The following is a 21,178-nucleotide window of genomic DNA, read 5'->3' as shown; positions in this document are numbered from 1 at the left end:
TGGAAGTACATCTGAGACATGCCAACACTCAAGGCCCACTCACCTGAAGACGCAGAAGGTAGTCCACAGTGCTGATGATGATGTTTACGGTGGTGGTGTTACCCATCTGAGTCCGCAGGAAATTCTGAAAGTCTGACAACAGCAGGATTGGATCAGAACCTGTCTCTGAGAGCCGGTTATGCTTTCTTTGCTAAACTCAACAGAAGCACACTATGTGAAAAACTTTACAAGGTTTAGGTCTAGGTCTTGGTGGATCTTGCAGGACAGAACTCTGACATGAGCCCTCCTATCCCAGTGACACCAGAAACCGGACCTACTGAGCCTTGAGGGCCTTGACAGAAAGGGCTGTTAGTTTCACATCTGGAGATCCTGGAAGCCACTTAGACTGGATAGTACTAAATAACTTTAGTCACGAGTCCAAGGTCATTTAACATAGGGTTTCTTATTTAGGAGTGAGTTAACTGTTGCCCTTAAGTTAGCTACTGCTGGAATGGAATGTGGCTTCCTGAATGGAATCAAAATTTTGCACCTGAATGCTGTTTTCCCTTGACAAATCTCTCTGTTCCACTTACCATTGTTATGTCCTTCACAAAGTAACTGTAGGAATCTAAAGAGATCTCGTGTGAACTCGTCATTCTGAAGCACTTTTTCACCTTGAAAACAGAGGACACTAGTGAGCATTTGATTGCTTCTCAACACAGAACACTTTCTAAGACAAATGACTACAAAAATGCTTCAGGAGCTGTGTCCGAATGCTTTGGAAAGGGAACTTTGGATGTATGCTGATCAACCCGATTAACCCAGAACTGAGGCTGCACAACACAACAATCGGCAAAGCTAAAATATTTAGCCCCAAGATACATTTGTAAGGAAAATAACCGGGCTAGTGGCAGGAATGGTTCCCAGACCATAATCCTTGCTTGCTACATGAAAAACCTTTCTTTAATTAAGCATCAAACTGTTGAGTTAAACAAGTCATGCAACCACCAAGCCCAAAATGTGTTGGAACTGAGGCAATTAAATCAATCTCTTAGGATGCACCCATGGTAGGAACTCCAGCCAGAAACTCACACTTACCACGTTCACGAACAATGACTGGTGAATAAGAGAAAAAGAGGAGAGTACAAAGTAAGAAAACCATAAACACCATGACAAACTGTCTTTAGCTAGCACTGGCTCTATGAACACATCCGGCCTGGATGATGGTTTTATCAAAGTTACTGATGGGAATATTTTGCTAAACTATTTATAAAATGTATGAAATGTATGAAATGTAGCCAGTCCTCAAAGATCAAGGAGCAGGGGCTCTAACGGGAAATAATTAAGAATTTTTTTCAGGAAGAGAGTGGCCTTCGTATTCATTAGTTACTTACGTGTTCCTTCCTCAGTAACCATCCCCAGGCCTTCAGCTTTATTCTGCCTCTCAAATGCATTCAAATCAAGGACACTTGTAATAGACAAAGGAAAGCAAGTTTCAGGGCTGCGCACACTGGGAAAATAGATTTCTAATGTCAATGCACCTACTGACTAAGATCCTGTCCTTGGGTTTTCACAAATGCACTAACACATCACAGTGTGTTTGAGTCAGGTTTTATGCCGCCAATGTTTCCCAAGGAAGCCTAGTGCTCACAGACCTTTTCACACCCGTGAAGAGGGGCAGAAACACTTGTGGTGGCTGTCGTTTTGTCCAGTTGAAATCCTTTCTTATGAAGATTTAAAAAGGCTTTTCAAATAAAGAAGAAATGATTTGTTTCTAAGATCTTTCAAAGGGAATTTATAGTCAATTGCTAATCAATAAAATATATTAAAAAAAACAAAACACAATGAGCAGACTGTGTGTTCATATTATTTCCAATTGGGGTTCATTCTATTTCTCTAAAAAACTCTAGCTCCTTCTCTGATCTGAAAGGTTTCACAGAACATAAAATCTCACAAGACTATAGCTCTTAGGGAAGCTTATGGCTGAACCCATTAAGATTCTGCAAAACCTACCATGCCTTTTATCATTGGGCAATGGAAATGGCCATTGGCTTGGAAAGACATTATTGGAAAACCCAGAGCCTCTTTTTCCCATTTAGGGAGTCACAGACATGCTTTAATTTAGATGAATTTAAAAGAGAAAACAGTGAAAATTCCTGTTGCCATCTTGTTGGTTCTTCACAGATCTTACTGTCAAAAGGGCAAGTTCAATAACACAAATGACCTTTCATTTTGGTTTTGCTGTCCAAGAGGATAATATAGAAAAGGACATTTGCTTTGAAGCAGCAGTTCTGATTCAGGAGGCAATCTAAGCAACAGACATTTCTGACCCTTACTCCATCACGAAATACCCATTTCAAATCTTTATGTTTCTCTAATGCTTAAATGTTTTACAAATATGTATTATGTTTATAATTGGACTCAGACAACTAAAATACCTTCAAACGTGTGTTAGAACTCATTTGGCCTATAAAGGTATGTCACCTGTTCCTCCCTCCAAGTCAGCCTTATAAATGAGTTTAACAATATTGAGTATTGCTGACCACCAAGGGAATTCTTCGGAATTAAATTGAGACTTTCATGAGCAATATGGAATGGAACTGCCATGATTTTCGCCACCTGAGTGCACATGCACAATTTTACCCTCAGTGAGTCAGGACTGGCAATATTACATTTTCTTTTTTCTAAGAGAGGTAATAAACAAATTGGCTCTCAGTGTGGGTTGGGGAGGTAAGAACAAGGGACTGTATTGCAGCTCAAATATACTCCCTCCAGCCCCAGAGTACAATACTTACCCAATCAAGTAAGGTTAGTAAAATTATGAAGTCCACCTTAAGAAAGAATGTTCATCCTCCAAATTTTCAAATGGAAAATGTAATGTTCCATTCTAAAGGATATTAACTGGAGGCAAATGAGCCAGATAATTATATCTTTGAATTATTTTTTTTAGAATGAGTTGCAGACTATTCAGAAATATATGTGAAAATTAGAGAATAAACTGACACTTTTCTTAGATTTCTGGCTCATTTCTGAAATGAGCAGTTATGGTAACCTGACTTTAGGTTACAAACTGTTCATTTGTCAGTAGGTTCCACCATGAGGGGAGGCTTACACACTTTGTAATATGCTTGGAAAGTTTAATGCTTTGATTTTTAGATTATGACAAAATGTTCTCATGTTAGGATGTACCTCTGTCAAAATATATACCCACCAAATATCTATTCAGGCTCCAAGGCCAGTTAAGACTAAAGATTAACAAAGTGCTTAATGAAAACATGGCATTGAGTCATAATGAGGCATTCCTCCTCTTTTCCATTCTTTTCTGGTTTGATTTTTATGAGCATACTAGAGGCCTGGTGCACAAAATTTGTGCATGGGCTTAAGGGGAGGTATGTGTCCCTCAGCCCAACCTGCACCCTCTCCAATCTGGCACCCTCAAGGGTAGTCATACACCCCTCTCACAATGCAGGAATACTGGCTCCCAATTGCTCGCCTACCTGATTGCCCCTAACTGCTTCTGCCTGACAGACTGATCACTCCCTAACGACTCCCCTGCCAGCCTGATAGATGCCTAACTGCCCTCCCCTGCAGACCTGGTTGCCCCTAACTGCCCTCCTCTGCAGGCCTGGTCACCCACAACTTCCCTCCCCTGCAGGCCTGGCTATCTCTAATTGCTCTCCCCTGTAGTCCGCCTCTCCCCCCCCCCCCCCCCCCCCAGCTGCTCTCCCCTGCTGGCCTGGTTCCCCTCAACTGCCTACCCCCATGGGCCTAGTCCCTCCCAACTTCCCTCCCCTGCAGGTCTAGTGCCCTCAAACTTCCCTTCCCTGAAGGCCTGGGTCCCCCCCTCACCACCACCACCACCCGAACTGTCCTCCCCTGTAGGCCTGATAACCCCCAACTGCCCTCCTCTGCTGGCCTGATCACCCCTATCTGCCCTCCCCTCCAGTCCTGATTGTCCCCAATTGCCCTCCCTTGCAGGCTTGGTCCCTTCCAACTGCCCTCTCCTGCCAGCCATCTTGTGTTCACATGAAGGCAGCCATCTTTGACCACATGAGGGCAGCCATCTTGTGTGTTGGAGTGATGGTCAATTTGCATATTTTTCTTTTATTAGATAGGATGCTTTCAGGAGAAACTCACACTCAGTTCTGAGGATAACAACATAACAAAAAAAGAAGGTGAGGGTGATTACCAATCCAACAAACAGGTGTGTGTGTGTGTGTGTGTGTGTGTGTGTGTGTGTGTGTCTCCCCAATGGACATTACATTTCCCCCTCTGAACACAATTTGAATATCATCCTGAAGGCTGGAGGAACAATACCCATCCATCCTCTTCACTTTCTCCAGTAGGTGACTTCTTTCTCAATAACTTCATGGCCCTCCCCATATCATTTCCCCTTCCCTTGAATAATGAAGAGTTTAAAAACTGATGTGGGTAATTTTCCCATATTTACCTGCAAGACTGCATAAGACCAGAAAGGCTTTGAAAGAATCCAGCATCCTTTTTCTCCTTTAGGTAATCTAACATTTTCTGCAAGGGAGACACATTTTAAAAGAAAAAAACAATGAAAACTATACCACAAGTACTGACCCTCCTAATTGTAATGGAGAAATGGCAAAGTCCTAGTCAAGCAGGCACACTGAGTCAGATCCAGTGGTGGGTTGTTACCCTGTGGACTTAAACCTGCCATGTGTCTGACCCCCACATCCTCTACTCAACAGAACCTGGATTGTTAAGGGTGGAAATTTTTATAAAATCCACTGGAATTCCTGCTAGGGCAGTGTGTAGATCTTTCACATTCATAGACTTACAGCTTGAAGTCTCTCCTATTTGGGAATAAGCACTGAGATCATGATTTAGTCATGTTTGTGGTTGAACAGCTCCCACAATGAGTTTGACACACTGAAGCAAGGAGCTTAGCAGTAATGAGCCTCTCTGAGAGCTCAGCATTTCTTTCACAATCAGATTTTGTCTCCTCTATTCTCTGTTACTGTGAGGGCAGGAACTTTGTCTGGCATAATAATATTTCTTTGTTTTTAAAAACGGCCCTTTAAGAAAATCAACTGATGAGGTGGTGATGGACAAGGGTGTCTTAGAAAATAGTAGTTCTCTTTTTGAAAAAAATGTTTTTATTTATTTCAGAGAGGAAGGGAGAGGGAGAGAGAGAGAGAAACATCACACATGAGAGAGAATCATCTGTCAGCTGCCTCCTGCAAGCCCCCAGCTGGGGATTGAGTTTATAAACTGGGCACATGTGCCCTGACTGGGAATTGAACTGTGACCTTCTGGTTCATGGATTGACTCTCAATCACTGAGCCAAACTGGTAGGACAGAAAATGGTAGTTATTAATAAGACATTTGTTTGGGATTAATAAAGGCTGGGAAGAATTATATTTGATAGTGGTATAATTTGAGTTTGGGTTCTCAAAAGCCCTGGGATTTAAGCCTCACAAATGCCAGGAATATTTGAAATGTCACACAGACATCTGCATACAGATGCTTTGAGCCAGAGCAACAGTGGCACCGGTGCATGCCTATCTCCTGCATCCAGTTCCAATTCAGATTGTTGAATGAATTCCCTGTGCCAGACACTCTATGCTAATGTGTTCTCATGTAATGCCTGCTGGCAGGGGATTTTATGTGCATCACTCACTGCTGCACCCTGCACCCCTAAAGCACAGCCTGCCTTCGGGGCATCGCTGGCAATCACTAAATACTTGCTGAGTTAATGAATGAGCAAACAACCGGTATGTGGGATTAACTGAGCAGGCTCCTTGCTCACAATAGAATTGAAGTAAATAATTTAAGGTTTAGAAGATGTCTTCTAGAGTGTAATTGCGTAAAAAACAACTTACTGTTGAAAAAAAATGTTTTTCTCTTTGAACCCTGTGTAAACTCTCTCCATTAAGTACACATTTGCCTGTCAACTCCCAGCCTGGCTTGATTGGTGTCCACACTTAATCTGATCTAATTGGTCACTAAGGACAAATACCAGCAAAGATGTTTCTGGGTGGTGGCCCCCGTAGCCGAGTCAATGACTTCCCTGAAGTGGGATGGTTGTCGATGGGAATACCCCAGGAAGCCTGACTCCCTCTGAGAGTCCCCATTACCTGTTGCACACCGGCATTGCCTCCATTCAGAATGGCAATCCCCAGCTTCAGAGTCTCAACCACCATGGGGCTCCGCTCACCTATCGTGGTAAAGATTTGGTTGAATCACCAAGGAAAGAGATGGTAAAGCCCACCTAAATCCCACCAACTGGGCTTTATCAGGACTCTTTCATAATGACTTCATTTCACAGTATGAATTCTTGGTGGAAGTGACATGGGCCTGTCCAGAAACCTTGGGAACTACCTTTGCTGGCACTTATCATCTGAAGGACCATCTCGGCAGCCCCACGCTCATGCAGCCGAGCTTGCTGATAGAGGGTTTTCTGCTTTTCCATTTCTTTTTCCTGGAAAACATACACAGGGACAAGATTTGCTTATCCCCAGGGAATTCTCTGTGGGAAGGTAAATTGAGAGAGAGGATCTTTACCTGCCTAAGGAAGGCAGCACACAAAGCAGAGCTTTGAAGTTTATTGACTTATGCTACTCAGCTTTCCAGAACTGTCCACCCACAATTCACTCATATTTTGATGACTAATTTTCCACTTCTGGTAAGTGGAAAATTCTTCTTTTATACTATGATTATAGGAACTAACCTCAGATTAAAATGTGCTTGATTCTAATGTCCTGCCATATAAAGAGACCGGCGGAATGGTCACCTGAAGTTTACCTGTGAGACTATAGAAAACACCCACATACCTAGAGAGTCCAGACCACAGTCAACAGAAACTCTATTGGATATGGGATACCAGAATGCCAAGGCTTTACAGAACTGTAATTATATTAATTTATTGTCACTCTTGTTTATTTTGTCTATAAAAGAGTACAAGTCAACTAATAGTTTTATCTTGGGAGATTTAGGGTTCTGCATTGCCTCAAAAATAAAAACTGCTATAATTGTATTACATTTACAGATCAATAGGGCTAAAACCATCCCAGTGTCTTCATTGCTTTGAATTTTCATTTTTGGATGTTTGAATTTGTCCTTCTTTGGTTCGTTACTACCAAACTTGGGTATAAAGTATAAACTTGGGTATAAAGTATAAACTTTCCCAGAAGAACTAATCTAATGGGTGGTTTGCTGACTGACTGGCTGCCTGCTACCTTTCCTCAGGCAGGCAGGCAGACAGACAGACAGACAGACAGCAGAGCCACAGCTAACAGAGTGTTTTATCCAGGCAGACTTTTGTGTTTGCTACCAGATACACATGGTGGGTGGGCCACATGGCTGTCAACACCCACCTCTGAAGGTTGGCTTTGGAAGGTGGTTCTATCTTCAATCTTAGTGAAAACTTACTTCAAATGTTTTTTCCTTGTCTTCCTCCTCTTCTTCATCCTCCCCATTCTGACAACTCTGGATTTGGTGGAACAGAGAAAGGAGACAGACAATCACATTACACGTGGACCTGAAAATCAAGACTGTCCCACTGTGAGGCAGGGGACAGGATGTAATTCACAGGACTGCATGCATGTTGTAAAACCAAGGACATTCTGACCACTGCAGGGTGGTTACAAAGAGGTTCAGAAATTAGAATGGGAACTCTAAGACCACACAATTAATGAGGACCCATCTGGTTTAAACAGAGACTTAGATTCTCTCACCTAGTCAAGTTCTAGTATAAATCAAGAGATAGGAGCACAGGGAGCTGTCCCTTTCTGAACAAGAACCAGGGCTTGGGAAGAAGATCAGAGACATCTAGAATGTAAATCCCTAAGTGCCCTTCCCATCGTGGCTGTGTGGTACATCTGGTCAAGGAAAAGGTGCTCTCTACCCCAACATGTCCCCCTTTTTGCCTGACACATTTGAGAAGGAGCAGTTCCCTTAACCCACATGTGTCAAACACAAGGCCCGCGGGCCAAATCGGTTCCGCCAGGCCTTGCAATGTGGCCCGCACCGCGCTGTCATCAGTGCCCTCCGCTGCATTTCCATCACAATGACAGTTTATGACTGTTCAGTAAACCATTCGGCCCGTGATTTAGGCTGGATTTTAGATTTTGGCCCCTTCTCTGATTGAGTTCGACACCCCTACCTTAACCACTCAGCATTCCAGAGGTCACTGTCCCTCCATGCTACACAGAAATAACATCTCTGGCCCTGCTGCCTCCTTTAGAGAACCCTAGGATCTCCCTCTAGTTTCTGAGCCTGTTTCCAAACGTATTGAACTTCCTTTGCCTACAGATGTGTTTGAACATTTGGATGCATCTGAACACTGAGTGAAAATGCTACGGTGGTCTGTATGTCCAAGCCCTGGTTAGCTAGTTTAGATCTGTCATGTGATCCTAGCCACTAGTACCCACTGTTTCTGCAAAGCCCCAAGGTTTCCTAGGAGGACAGTGGGGTGGTTTACTAATGTTACCCATATGGCACATGGACTGTGCTCTGCCTGGAGCTCTCGTCATGACTGAGTCCCAGGCCTGCTGCTCAGCATGACAGATTCTGTGCTGAAGAGCTCTAAGGAGAGAAAATAACTGAGACAGTGGGCAGGAACCAGGTGTACCTTGGCCATCATGCTGGAATAGGAGGTGTACAAAGGGTCATCTTCCAATTTACTGGAAAGAAGAAAGGAAATATTTAGCAGGCTACCTTCAAGGCCCAGAGGAAAAGACTAAGAGCCACATAAATCTTGAATGATATATGTACTAGTGAATTAATTAGACCTCAAACCCCCACCCCAATTCTGAGAAACTACTCTGGGGATCTGGGTGGGCACTGGCTTGCCATGGAATTGAGGGAAGAATCTATTAGACCAGTGAGTGTCTGGCATTATGATGAGAGGGCTGTGGCTTATGGGGTTTCCCTAGATGTTTCCTGATGGCCAACATGAGGGCAGCAAGGAGGATGGCTTGAGCCTGGCAGCCCCTCTGCAGGCACTGCCATCCATGAGAGGAGGACGTGGGAGGGGCGGGTGCCCTGGTGGTGCTGACCTCCTCTCCGTGAGAGCATTGCGGCTGAAGTGGAGAACGATCTGGTGCAGTGGGTCTGGCTGCTTTTCCGTCTCTGCCTCCTCCTCCTCTTCCGCCCTGGGGGATTTCTACACAGACCAATGCAGACAGGTTTTAGGCGTGGATTTCAGCACGTGCCACATAACTGCATGCTAGCAGAGAGAAGGCAAAGCGCAAGGCACAGAGTGCGTCAGACTACAAGCACAAAGAGAAACCACTATGTCACGTATTTGCTTCAGGACAGAAGCCCTAAGGGTGCAGGGTTCAGCATATAAATGGATATGTGTATGTTTTTTTTCAGTCAAAGAAACATTCCAATTTTGGGTTAAAAAAAGATGAAAGGAAAAGCCAAAGCCTGACTACAGCTAAGGCCCTCCACACCCCAATCAGCAAGATGCATGCAAGCTCTGGGCACCCCAGCTCAGGAGGGCAGCCCTGGACAGTCACTGAGAGGCTGGGCCTCTCACCTGAACTTGCACTTGGAGAACTCAGCTGGAAAAGGAAAGAGGCAAGAGTGACACAGCCCTGGGGCCATTTGGGGGCTATTACTAGTCTAGACTCAACCTGGCCCAACATTTCTCTTTCCTAACCTCACTCCTGATTCTAAAATTCTGAGAGATGCCAGCCAGGAGCTGCAAGCCTTACAGTTTCTTCTCTTATCGAGTCTCTCTTTTTACAGAAAGGGCTACAATAGTTGATGCCAGAGGTAAAAGTGAGCTCTCTAGCACAGCCAGCAGGGTGGACCATATTCAGCAAACTGGTGAAAACTGCATAGATTGTGTGAATGGTTCAGAAGAAGTACACAGCCAAAATGATGCTCACTGTCAACTTCACACTAATGGAGACTGAAGGGCACATATGAAAACAATGAGGGCCATCAAAGACAAATGGAAGGAAAGTAGGGGAGGAAATATGAAAGGAGGAAAAAAAGAGGGGCAGCAGGAAAGAGAAAGAGAGTTATAGGGAGATATAAAAAGAGGAAGAAATGTGGGAAACAGTGAATATGAGAAACACGGGGCAAGACTAACAGAGAGAATGAGGGCTAAGAGAAAAAGATAAGTGAGAGAAATAAGAAAAAGTGAAAAAATAATCAACCATGGTTTGGCTAAAGGAGAGGAGGGTTTATTTTCTTCCTGGACCAGGATGAAGCTCTGTGGTCTGCAAGAGCCCCCTGCCTTCCTCCTTGGGTATAATTGTAAGTAGTTTTACAGTATGATGTCTGTTAGAGATGGGGCATGACACATTTTCTGAGGGCCAACTACAGAAACGTGGAATGTAGGAAGGGGATTTAGATGTGCCTTCCTGACACAGATGCAGGGCCTGGGCTCGGGCTGGCGGCCTCCTGCGACCAATGGTGCTCAAAACTTAGCGAGAATTTCCCATGGCATGACCGTGCATCCCAGGAAATATTAGCTGTTAATAATGATGACGAACAGGACAACAGTGATTAACACCTCCAAGTGAAATTCATTCCCTGGCTCTTATGGCCATTATCAGGGCTTCCCCCTGGTAATTTATGCCATTAGTTCTTTTCAAATTTACACTCTTGACTTTTGTGAATTTTTGATTGTTATAATGCACACACAAATACAGAAATCAAATCCATTCACATTCATATCTTCTCCCAATTGAGTCAGTACTTACAGCCAAATCCTGCACTAGTCTCTCTTCAAAGGAATACTCCTCTGTTTCTATCCAAAATCTCTGATAGCCATGGAGGAAGAGGTTAATAGAGCGGTGCCTGAGCGAAAGGGGTGAGAGTGAGGTCAAGAGGGATCCATGGGACACCTTACTTTAGTTTGGGAGGTTAACAGTTAGTAAGCAGAACGGACTTTTGTACAATTCTTATCCTCTGATTGGTCAGAGTAGCCAATAGTACACCACCATAAGCATTTAATTCAAAGAAACCAAAACCCTCTAACACAGTGCTTCCTGAATGTCTGGGGCACCTTCTGGATGAACTAACAATGGTTAGTGGAAGGCCAGGAGGTAACCACGATCCTGGTCTCACAAGGTCTTTATCACATTTCCGCTTTAGGAACAGTTCAGAGTATTTGTTGAATACAGCAATTTGGTTCTTTCTTTTTGGCTGACCACCTCTCCAGGTGATCCCATCTAAATCATGCTGACAGGGAGTGGATTAGTCTCAGATATACTTTACCGGGCCTCCCAGGAGCCATGCCTGCAAGGCGCTCCAGCTTTTACTTATGAAGTCAAGGCTTGGGCGAGCTGCGCTCATTAGTCTGCCTCCAGTGTGCCCTGTGGGTTCTGGCTGTGGCCCTGGTTGCTGAAAACGCTGAATAACTGGCACAAGCCACTGGCTCCCTAGAAGCCAGGTTTGACTTCTGAGAAAATTAGCCACTGAATAGCAGTCAATGGGTTACCAAATGTGAGGAGAGCGGTGAGGAGGGAAGGAGAGAAAAGGAAGATGGTCAGAACCAGAGTCATCAACCTGCCATAGTTTCCTGTAAAACACAGCCGTTGCTTAGCATTCTTTAAAATCTGACCAATCAGAGTTATGTAAAAAAAATTGTACAACTTTGTGTCTTTATGGTAATGTTAAATCATGGTCAAGGAAGGAGGAGTGTGCAGAGAATGAGCAGGTCACTTCATAGGTTACATTACCATTAAAATGGGTATAAGCCTGTCATACTGAGTTTTTTCATTAACCTTTTCCAGCCAAACCCGTTGAAAGGTGGTCAGGAAGAAATTGTTAATTTTGTGTCTGGAGAAAAGCATACAGGTTTTCTTTTAAAAACTAACATCAGAGAAACAGTTTCCACATCATAAAAGCAATCCCTTTAGCCCTTTAGTTTGGAAGGTTCCATGCAGTCTACGACATCACAAAATGAAGAAGAGGTGTAGTTTCCCCCAGTAGCTCCTTAGCCAGTTTTTATTGTTGCTGTTATGAAATCTCCTTACATTCCTCCACCCTCAGGGGAAATCCAGGGCAAGCCCCCAAAACAACTGGGTTAGGGGTGGGATGGCTATGTTTCATCAATGACACAGTGAATTCCTGAACTTTCTGTTACCCACACAAGGGTAGAGTTGCTGAAGGAGCAACCAAAATATGAAAGGGTAGTAGCATCCTCAGTGTATTTTAAAAAAAAAACTACTTGTTTTTGAGAGGTGAAATTTCTGCCTAGCTGGTCCTGGAGATATGTGCTTAGAGCTGAGCTCTTCTGGAGGCCAAATTAGCACAATGTCAGGCACGAATTCCCACCAGAGAGGAGTGTGCATGCCTTCTGTTGTTTCACCACTTCTTGAAAAACAGACAGAACCCTATGCTTTTTGCTTTTTCTACTGGGCTATGAATTTCAGTGTTGTTTTTTGGCCAGGACTTCAGTGAGCCTTCATTCCCATGACCGCTTGACTAAATTTTCTGAGTTTTATTAATGAATTCTATTTGATTCTGTGGTGCCTGATCCCCTTCCAAAGACACTAGTCTGTTTTCCTGAGAGTCCTGGAGAAGCAGGTGTGTCTCAGAGGCCATGATTATCCACCATCTTCAAAGGCCCCAACTAGGGAAGCCCAATGGTCAGTTGACTCGGGAGAGGGTTACAGGACACTCTGGACAAATGATGGTCAAGATGCACAATTTGATAAAAGTAAAATGTCAAGCATAGAAATAGTACTTTATCTGATTTTCCAAAAAACCAAAAACCTACCCGGGAATCAGAATGTACTCAACCAAATCAGTTTATTTTTCCAAACCAGGTGAGGATGTTCCTATTGATTTGAATGCTGATAAAGCAGAGGCTGATACATAAATATTAGCTTTGTTTATTGACCACAGACCTGACCTCCCTAATTCTGAAATTAGTCTGAGGATGGAATGTGATCACATCACCAATGACAGTGAGTCCAAGGGGTCAGTGCTGGCCAAATCTGTACCGGTACTCAGCACATGTGTTCACACACATTCCAGATAAGCCTTCACATAATATTAAATTCAGATATGGACTAAATACCAGGATAAAGGCATAATGTCCATGACTAGCCACTTGGGACAGTGCCCTTTCTTCACCTTGAAGGCACATACACTGTGCAAAGGATTCTCAAGTTACATTTCTGTACCTGCTGAGGAAACGCAGTGATTTTGGTGTCATCCAAGTGCCTGAGCAGAGAAATATTGTTTGATCTGTTGATGGAATTTAGAAGAAAGCAGTTGACAAAACAGTTCCTTTATTCCAGGGTACCTTTACATCCTCACAAAGAATCCCACGTAGGTAAAACTAGAGAGTTTCCATATGCTTATGTGGCTGACTTCATGTGCAAAACAGTGAGCTGAGTAAGGTATGGGGTACTAGGGAATCTCATCTGGTTTCAGTTTTTATGCTTACCCTGATTGCCTTAGCAGGCCTTTATACCACATGAAGACTATAATGGCTCCATGGGTGACGGACTCCAATTTCTTGGATCATGAGTGTCGGGGCCAGAAGAGAGCCCAGCTGTGGGAGGATACCTTAATTCCCACCACTGGCTCACAATACAGAAGATGACAGAATACTTGCCTGGGCAGGTTGTAGAGAGGGGCCATCCTGAAACAGGCCACCACCGCCCGTTTCCGCTGCTTGGACAGCAGCTTGTGCCAGACTGCCTTCTTGGACCTCAAAGGCTGCTCCACCTGAGGAGAAATCACATGGGCAGGGAGCACAGGCTGACAGGGTGGCGAAGGTGGTCATCTTCAGCCAAGACTTCTCAACCCTGCAAGAATTTTGATTTCTCAACTGTAGTCAGTAAGATGTACCCAGTAGTACAATGGTTGGCAAACTCATTAGTCAACAGAGCCAAATATCTACAGTACAATGATTGAAATTTCTTTTGAGAGCCGAAAACCGAATTCTGCGCATGAGGCACAAAGTTTCAATCTCACTGTACGTGTGTGCCCACACGTGGTATTTTGTGGAAGAGCCAGATTCAAGGGGCCAAAGAGCCGCAGTTTGCCAACCACTGCATTAGTAGAAGATTTAATTTGTGGAGATATTAAATTTGCTTTCTTCTCCTCACTGTGGTTGGCTATTTATTGATTAACAGAAGCTTTACAAATGGGTAGGGTATTTCATTTGAGCTAATGGCAAACATTTGTAAAATGCTGGAAGGGAAAAGAATTGAGGAGTCTGCTACCATGAACCGCCAAGATGACACCTGGGTGTGAGCTGGAATGATCCTTGCTTCTTATTTTCTGTCTTACAAGAACATTAACTAAGAGCTGAGTGTAGACAGGAGCTTTGTAGTATCCAAGGTAGTCTTGCTTCCCCAGTCCTCAGCAGATGCTCCTTACCTGTTCCAGGTGGAAGACAGCTGCTGAAATTCTCTGCACACGCTCCACAGTCTTTTCTGGATCTGAAGGTTCTTCACTCTTCAAAACATCCTTATACAGATTCAGTTGCCACTTTACAGCTGGATCATCAGACTGAAAATTAAAGCTCATACATGAGATGAAGAATCTCCGATACCTCTTGTATTGAAATAGCCTTTCATGTCTAGCACGATTTCATATTAATCAAGACGGTATTCTATTATTGCCCCTCTCTTATTTTCTCTATTATCTTCTTCTGGAATACCATAGATGCTGTTCAGGGACTTCTCATTCTAGTCCATATGTCCCTTAACTCTTCTATTCCTTTCTCTGTACTGAATCCTAATTCCTTAAGGCAAACTTCCAATTCATAAATTCTTTTTCAGCTGTGTCTAGTCTATTTTTTTTTTAACACATAAATTGGATTTCTAGTTTCAATGATTATTTTTGATTTTTATAATCACTATGAGGTCTTTTAAAATAATATCTTCCTTCTTTTTTAACAAAAATTATGTCCAAGTCTTGATTTATGGATTCCATTGCTACTTTTATCTCTTTAAATATTTTAACCACATTTAAACTCCTTTCTGCAGTTCCTTAGGCTTGAATTCTTCTCTTTTCTGGCTAATAGCAGTGGGTTTCCTTTCACACTTTGTATTTTTTAAATATGAGCTTGTCTTTGGGAAGAATTCTATTAATCGGCCCATATCCCAGGAGGTGGAGTCTCTACCAGTGGTCTCATGGTTGTTTTTGCAGGAGATTCATGTATTTCACTGGTTCAAGGCTAATTTTATGTAAGTTTCTTGCTCTGAAATTATACACAATATGAGTAATTAAGTTCCACAGCTATCTTCCTTAAAGGTTATTAGAAACCCCAGCCCCTAAAATACATATCTAGAACAGAGAACTCTACAAGTTTTCCCAACTGCATCACCCTCTCCTCAATACTATGAGTTAGTATGTTTTCTTTTCTTTTTTTCTTTTTTTCTGGCACTTGGGATTTCTTTTCTTTTTTTTTTTTTTGGAATATATTTTATTGATTTTTTTTTACAGAGAGGAAGAGAGAGGGATAGAGAGTTAGAAACATCGATGAGAGAGAATCATCGATCAGCTGCTTCTTGTACAACCCCTACTAGAGATGTGCCCACAACCAAGGTACATGCCCTTGACCGGAATCGAACCCGGGACCTTTCAGTCCACAGGCTGACATTCTACCCACTGAGCCAAACTGGTTTCGGTGGGATTTCTTTTTACTGCCCTTTTTTTGTATAGTATGTCCTGCTCCCCTATCATTTTTATATGTTTGAGATGAAAAGAAGAGGCTATTTGTGTCAGCCTATTTCTCCATCTCAGGGAATAATGTATCTGAGGAAAGAGCTGTTCAGATTCACAGGCCTGGGAAAATATCAGATAGCCTTTACAATAAAAAAAAATTTATCTTTATTTTTCTGATTATACCAACTCAGATATAAAAATAGTTTGTTTTCAACTCTATAGAGCAGGAGGTGCCAAGATTCCCCCCACCCTGCCCCCTGTCTTGCTTCACAGTTTAGCAAGCACCACTGTCAGTAAAGCTGAGGCCTGACCCAACCCTGAGCCCCCTCCTTGTTTGCATGCTCACAGGACCACATTAACACACACCACGGACACCTACGGTTTCTGCACACTCACTTCCTGGCTGAATGGGAGTGGGGAGAATGTTTTCCTGGATGCCTCTTTGCAACAGCAAAGGAAAGAACAAAATATAAAAATTAAGGGCGGAGAGCTAGTCTTACAATTTGACACAAATACTCTGAGACTGTTTCTAGGAAAACCTGAGTAAATTAAGTGTGAAGATGGCACCCGGCAGCCAGAGGGAGGCCTGTGTGGGTCCTCATTGCCTTCCTGTGCATCACCTTTTCCTGCAGGTGCAAGTTATTCCGCAGGTGCTCCTTTACCTCTTCATCGGTGTCCCTCTGTGGAAAGAGATGCTCCGTTTTATTCCCAGAGGTCACTGTGAAAATGTAAGGTAGGGTGCAGGACGTACAGACAGCCAGAGGAGAGTTTTGCTGGGATCTTTATTACAAGAATGGAAGAAGAGAAACGACAGGCGTGCTCCAAAGGGAACATGCTAACTCCCGGACCAGCTGCAACCATGAGGGTGTGCTGTCTTTGCACAGCTTGGATTCTGTCCATATGCTCCCACCCTCCACCCAGAGGAGGACGGAGGGCCTGACATGCTCAGCCATGGCAGGCGGCCACTTACGCAGCTGTATCGTGACTTTGCGAGGGAGATCAGCTCCTGATCACCCGGGGTGCACATATTCAAACCAATAGGCAGCATTTTTTTGAGCGCAGCCACGATGAGGGAGGTCTGGATGGAATACAAGTCTCCCCTCCGCTTCGTCTTCTTCCGCTCCTGGTCCTGCCCTCCAGACTAGGAGACGAGAGGACATAAACAGAGGGGCTCAGTGATTCTGAAGGGAACTGCCTCTCCTCAGGAGCAACCTACCTCCTTGTGGCCCTGTCAGTACAGGCAGGGCCTCGGGACATTTCAAAGGGCAGTAAAAGGATTGTGTTCAACAGCCAACCAGGTGGCCCTAAAACCCCAAGCCCCCTTCTTGTGCACATGCTCACAGGACCACATGAACACACACACCACGGACGCCTATGGTCTCTGCTCACTCACTTCCTGGCTGAATGAACAGATAAACTGGTATTTTTAACAAATGATGTGAGAACTGGCCAAAATGACCCTGGTTCACACTTTCTCATCCCTCACAGGGAGAGTTCATCCAAGGAAGCAGTGAGTTTCAGAGGAGAGTCCAGAGCACTGGCTGAGGCAACCAACCCAGGACCCTCAGTGTCTACAACACAGGGCAGTGGGGTGGGGGGTTCCATCAGACAAGGCACTGTGGTGACCTCATTTTTCATGATGTCAGGCCCTGCAAGAGCAAAGCTTCCCAGGTGGTGCCTTAGTAGTAGACTCTGCCTCAGCTAATGGGCACCTGCTGAAAGTGTAAGTGTGTGTGTGAGTGTGTGTGTGTGAGAGAGAGAGAGAGAGAGAGAGAGAGAGAGAGAGAGAGAGAGAGAGAGTGTGTGTGTGTGTGTGTGTGTGTGTGTGTGTGTGTGAGTGTGTGTGTGAGTGTGTGTGTGAGTGTGTGTGTGTGGTGGGGGAGTGATAGAGGTGGGGGTAGAGGGATGGGGGGGCGGGGGCTGCAGAGCCAGAAAATGAAGTCAGGGATGCCGAGGAAGAGCAAACTGGTGCCCACCAAAGCTCTGCTTCATGAGGTGCCCAAGAGTATCTGAGCAATGAGATGGCAGCCCTGCCATGGGCACTGAGCCCCAGGGCCCTCAGAGCAGTGCAGAGACCAGAAGCCAAACCTCGAATTGGCATCTAAGACCTGGGACCCTGGGCAGGAGCAGAGTTCATTTCATACAGGGTTGCCTTTCAGAGAGAAGAGGGAGTCAAAATGAACAGTGCCTTGGGAGGGTCTCTTTAAATTACTTTCCGAAATGTGAAAGAGGTTCATAATGATTAATAGACACTCTTAAAATGATGCGATTTCTGCCACCCAGCTCGTGGCGAGTGCACCTTCAGGTGGTTATATCACAGAAACCTCAGCAAAGCCCCTGACCAGCGAGGGAATTCTGGCTGCAGGGCCACTGTGGGCCAGGTGCTCCAAAACAGCAGGCCAGACCCGGACCGCAGTGGGAGGCAGCAGTGAGAAATCTGAGCGGGAGGAAGAAATGAGGCTAAAAAGCAGCGGCTTCGTGTGTTCCAGAACATGGTCAGAAAGCTGGTTCACACAGGACCACAGGAGTCCTCGCTATCACTTCCCGAGCGCTTGCAAGGTTCCGTCATGTCCTACCTCCAGTACAGAATTCTAAAGGTTGCAGCTAAGGCTAGACTCATTTACAGTCTAAATTACCCTTGAAAATGCTTCAAATCATTCATGAAGGATACAACTCAGTTTTAAGTATATAAATCATGAGATTCCTTGTACATCTTATAAATTTAAAAGATAACTCGCAGCATGCTGTTTACAATACAGTAAATGTGCAAAATGTGATGATGTGGAATTAATTCACAATTTAAATAGTTGATTGCTCACTCTCTACTTTATCTCACCAGTCCCAGCAGTTTATGATCAAATGCTGCTTCTATGATGTGTGACTCCAATGTGCCTGCTACTGAAATAAGACATTTCTAATCCTCCCAACTCTAAAATAGAAACAAGTCGGTTTTATTGATGAGAACATGATGCTCAGAAAGTGAAGTGATTTTTGCAAGGTCACAAAACAAGTAGCATCTGAGTCAATATGTAGACCCCAGCTCTCTGGCCATGGCTCTCTTTCCCCTTCAAACCAAGGGCTCCCTGGGGCCCAGTTCCTGCACAACCCCCCTCTCTCCACATCCCTGAGGGAGAGTGCTTGGGACAATGGCAGCAGATACACGTTAATGAAGAGATAGAAAAATATTTCCAAGCAAGAACCTGTATGGATTCCCTGTAAAATTGTCTTAAGGTTTATTATACCATATATACATTTTATGCAAAAATTCATGGTTATCTGCTGACTTCAAATCCTGGACTTGGAAAACCCGCTTTGAATCATGGGAACCTTGCACAAGAGGCAGGAATGTACAGTGTGAAGGGTTGGGACCACCGACAGTAAGTGGGATTCTGACTCTGCAGGGCACAGCAGGAAAGCATCTCCCAGGTCTCAAGCCCTGTCAGTATCCCTATCCTTGTTAGCATGATGGCCGCAGAGTGGCAGCTTAGGAAGGGAGCAGAGGTAGCAAGGAGAACTCGGGCAGGTTAGGGCGAGGCTTGGCTGGCTTCCCCGGCTTTCCCCTTCCAGGGTGGGTAGGCCTACATTCACTCTTTGACAGGCAGTTGTCTTCCCTGTTGCAGGCCTGGGGAGATCCAGGTGAGAACATCCATCATGTACCACCCCCCGCTGGTGATCACAAGGCAGAGGGTGGCCAGAGCCCGAGATCTCTAATACTACAACAGAAAAGACACATCATGCATTTGACCTGTACCTTTACTTGCATGGCCTGTGTGGAAAGACAAAAGAAAAGAAACAAGGAGAAGAGTCAGTCAGTAAAAGCGAGGGTCCAAGGCATAAGGTACCACATGTTAGTCATAGCTTCTGAGCCCCAGTTCCTCAGCCAACACAACAGAAACTCAACCGCTCTGGGAGCCAGCTGAACATGGCATGTAGAGTGAATGGGAGATTAGGATGGAGGTTAATTGGGTATAAAGACTTATACCCAGACAGAGCAATGCATCATTTCAGAGACCAGCCTTGCAGAGAACACCCAGGCCTTCGGATAAAGGCTTTAGACCTAAAGTCTTTCCCGCTCCCCCTTACGTTCACCTGGGTGAGCTGCAGACAATCTGTCATGTAACCAAAGACCCCATTTTGTTTTTCTTCCTTCCACCCACATTATCACCTCTAGCAGATCTGTGGTCACCAAACATGTAAATGTCTAATTACTATGTTGTATACCTGTAACTAATATTATATATCAACTATAGTTAAAAAAATAAATTTAAAAAAAGAAGAAAAAGAGAAGGCAGACCTGTGCTCAAGGGTGATGGGTGTAAAGTCTGCGTTTAAAACAAGGGCTCTAGGAGTATCTCAGGTTCAGAATCACTCCACAGCCTGAAGGATGGAGCACCTCCCCTCTTGTGTTGTGGCCTTTATATGCCTTAGGCCAAAGCCTCCCACATCCCACAAGTTCTCATTTTATTCTTTTCTTCACATGTCACTAAGATTAGTTAACTCAATTCATTTTTGCTAATATTGGAAATAGGTTTGCTTGTTTTTTTTTAAAGTTGCCTAAAGTTTTTTATTTTTTAAACAAAAATCTATGAATTCCTATAACTTCAAAATTGTTTCATTTCCCCCAGTAGTTTAAGATGATTTTATGTGTGAACTTAAGGAAAAACACAGACTTTTAAGAAGGTGAAGAAGGAAAGGGTGCAGAGAGAAGGAGAAAGGAAAGGGAGAAAAGAGGGAGAGGATGTGAGAGGGAGAGGGAGATAGAGAGCACTCAAGCTGCAAATGTACAGGAACAAAAGAAATAAAAATAAAAACAAAAAAGGTGGGGGACTGGAGGGATGAGAGAGAGATTTAGATTGAGAGAGAGAAGAATAGAGGAGAGAAGAGAAGGAAAGAGTGAATAATAGGAGATATTGGAGTAAAAAGAAACACACACAATTCCGAATACCCTTAAAAAACAGACATCTAAACTATTCCCTGTCCTTTTACAGTACTCTGAAACCACTCATGGGGTGGAGTGGCTTTAAATAATGAGTCACTCCAGTATTTCCTGCATCACAATTTTTTCATTTAAAATCTTGGTCAAAGAACTGGCATTTCTTGGGCTAAATGTATTCTAACTTACCATTGCCCTCCGAGGAAGCTGCTGCCATTTTTTGAGAAAACAAAACCAGTTTAAAAACAAAACAAAACAAAAAAAACATGTGCTCAGCTTTGTGATGTTTAGCTTAGCATACATTTGCAAACTGATGTTATATTAACAAAATATACAATGAGCTCTCAAAAACCAATCTGCTTTAGCCTCCAGAGAACTCACACGTCTTTGAACTGATCTCAGTTAACCAAGTCTGAGAAGGGTGGCCCACTGTATATTTTTCTCTGCTTCCCTTCCATTCGCAATGGTGAGTGCAGTGTGTGGACATGCAGCATTCCAGAATAACGGCTGCCTTGTGCACTGTGGCCAAGTCCACTTACACACCAGAATTCAATTACGAGCGGAGATAAAAGCAAGCACAGGTGACAAGTGACCATTCAGATCAGGTAGAAGGGAGAACCTCTCATTTCAGGGAGGCAAAGG

At 44.0% G+C, this 21,178-nt stretch overlaps 1 protein-coding gene across 1 annotated transcript in view; it reads right to left on the bottom strand.

Moving 5' to 3' along the window:
- The window catches only part of RYR3 (ryanodine receptor 3), a 350,151-nt gene that overhangs the window by 36,252 nt on the left and 292,721 nt on the right, over nucleotides 1–21,178 (bottom strand). Inside the window, 16 exon segments of the mRNA XM_045583784.1 lie at nucleotides 44–132; nucleotides 573–653; nucleotides 1,078–1,095; nucleotides 1,374–1,447; nucleotides 4,430–4,506; nucleotides 6,087–6,166; nucleotides 6,331–6,430; nucleotides 7,381–7,437; nucleotides 8,582–8,633; nucleotides 9,009–9,115; nucleotides 10,671–10,767; nucleotides 13,541–13,653; nucleotides 14,311–14,442; nucleotides 16,224–16,283; nucleotides 16,574–16,744; nucleotides 19,355–19,369. Coding sequence (XP_045439740.1) covers nucleotides 44–132; nucleotides 573–653; nucleotides 1,078–1,095; nucleotides 1,374–1,447; nucleotides 4,430–4,506; nucleotides 6,087–6,166; nucleotides 6,331–6,430; nucleotides 7,381–7,437; nucleotides 8,582–8,633; nucleotides 9,009–9,115; nucleotides 10,671–10,767; nucleotides 13,541–13,653; nucleotides 14,311–14,442; nucleotides 16,224–16,283; nucleotides 16,574–16,744; nucleotides 19,355–19,369 — 1,323 coding nt within the window.

Source organism: Pipistrellus kuhlii, unplaced genomic scaffold, assembly GCF_014108245.1.
Source record: "Pipistrellus kuhlii isolate mPipKuh1 unplaced genomic scaffold, mPipKuh1.p scaffold_m20_p_1, whole genome shotgun sequence".
Taxonomy (NCBI): Eukaryota; Metazoa; Chordata; class Mammalia; order Chiroptera; family Vespertilionidae; genus Pipistrellus; species Pipistrellus kuhlii.
Note: the sequence above shows the minus strand (reverse complement) of the source record. Positions and strands in the feature narration are given on the sequence as shown.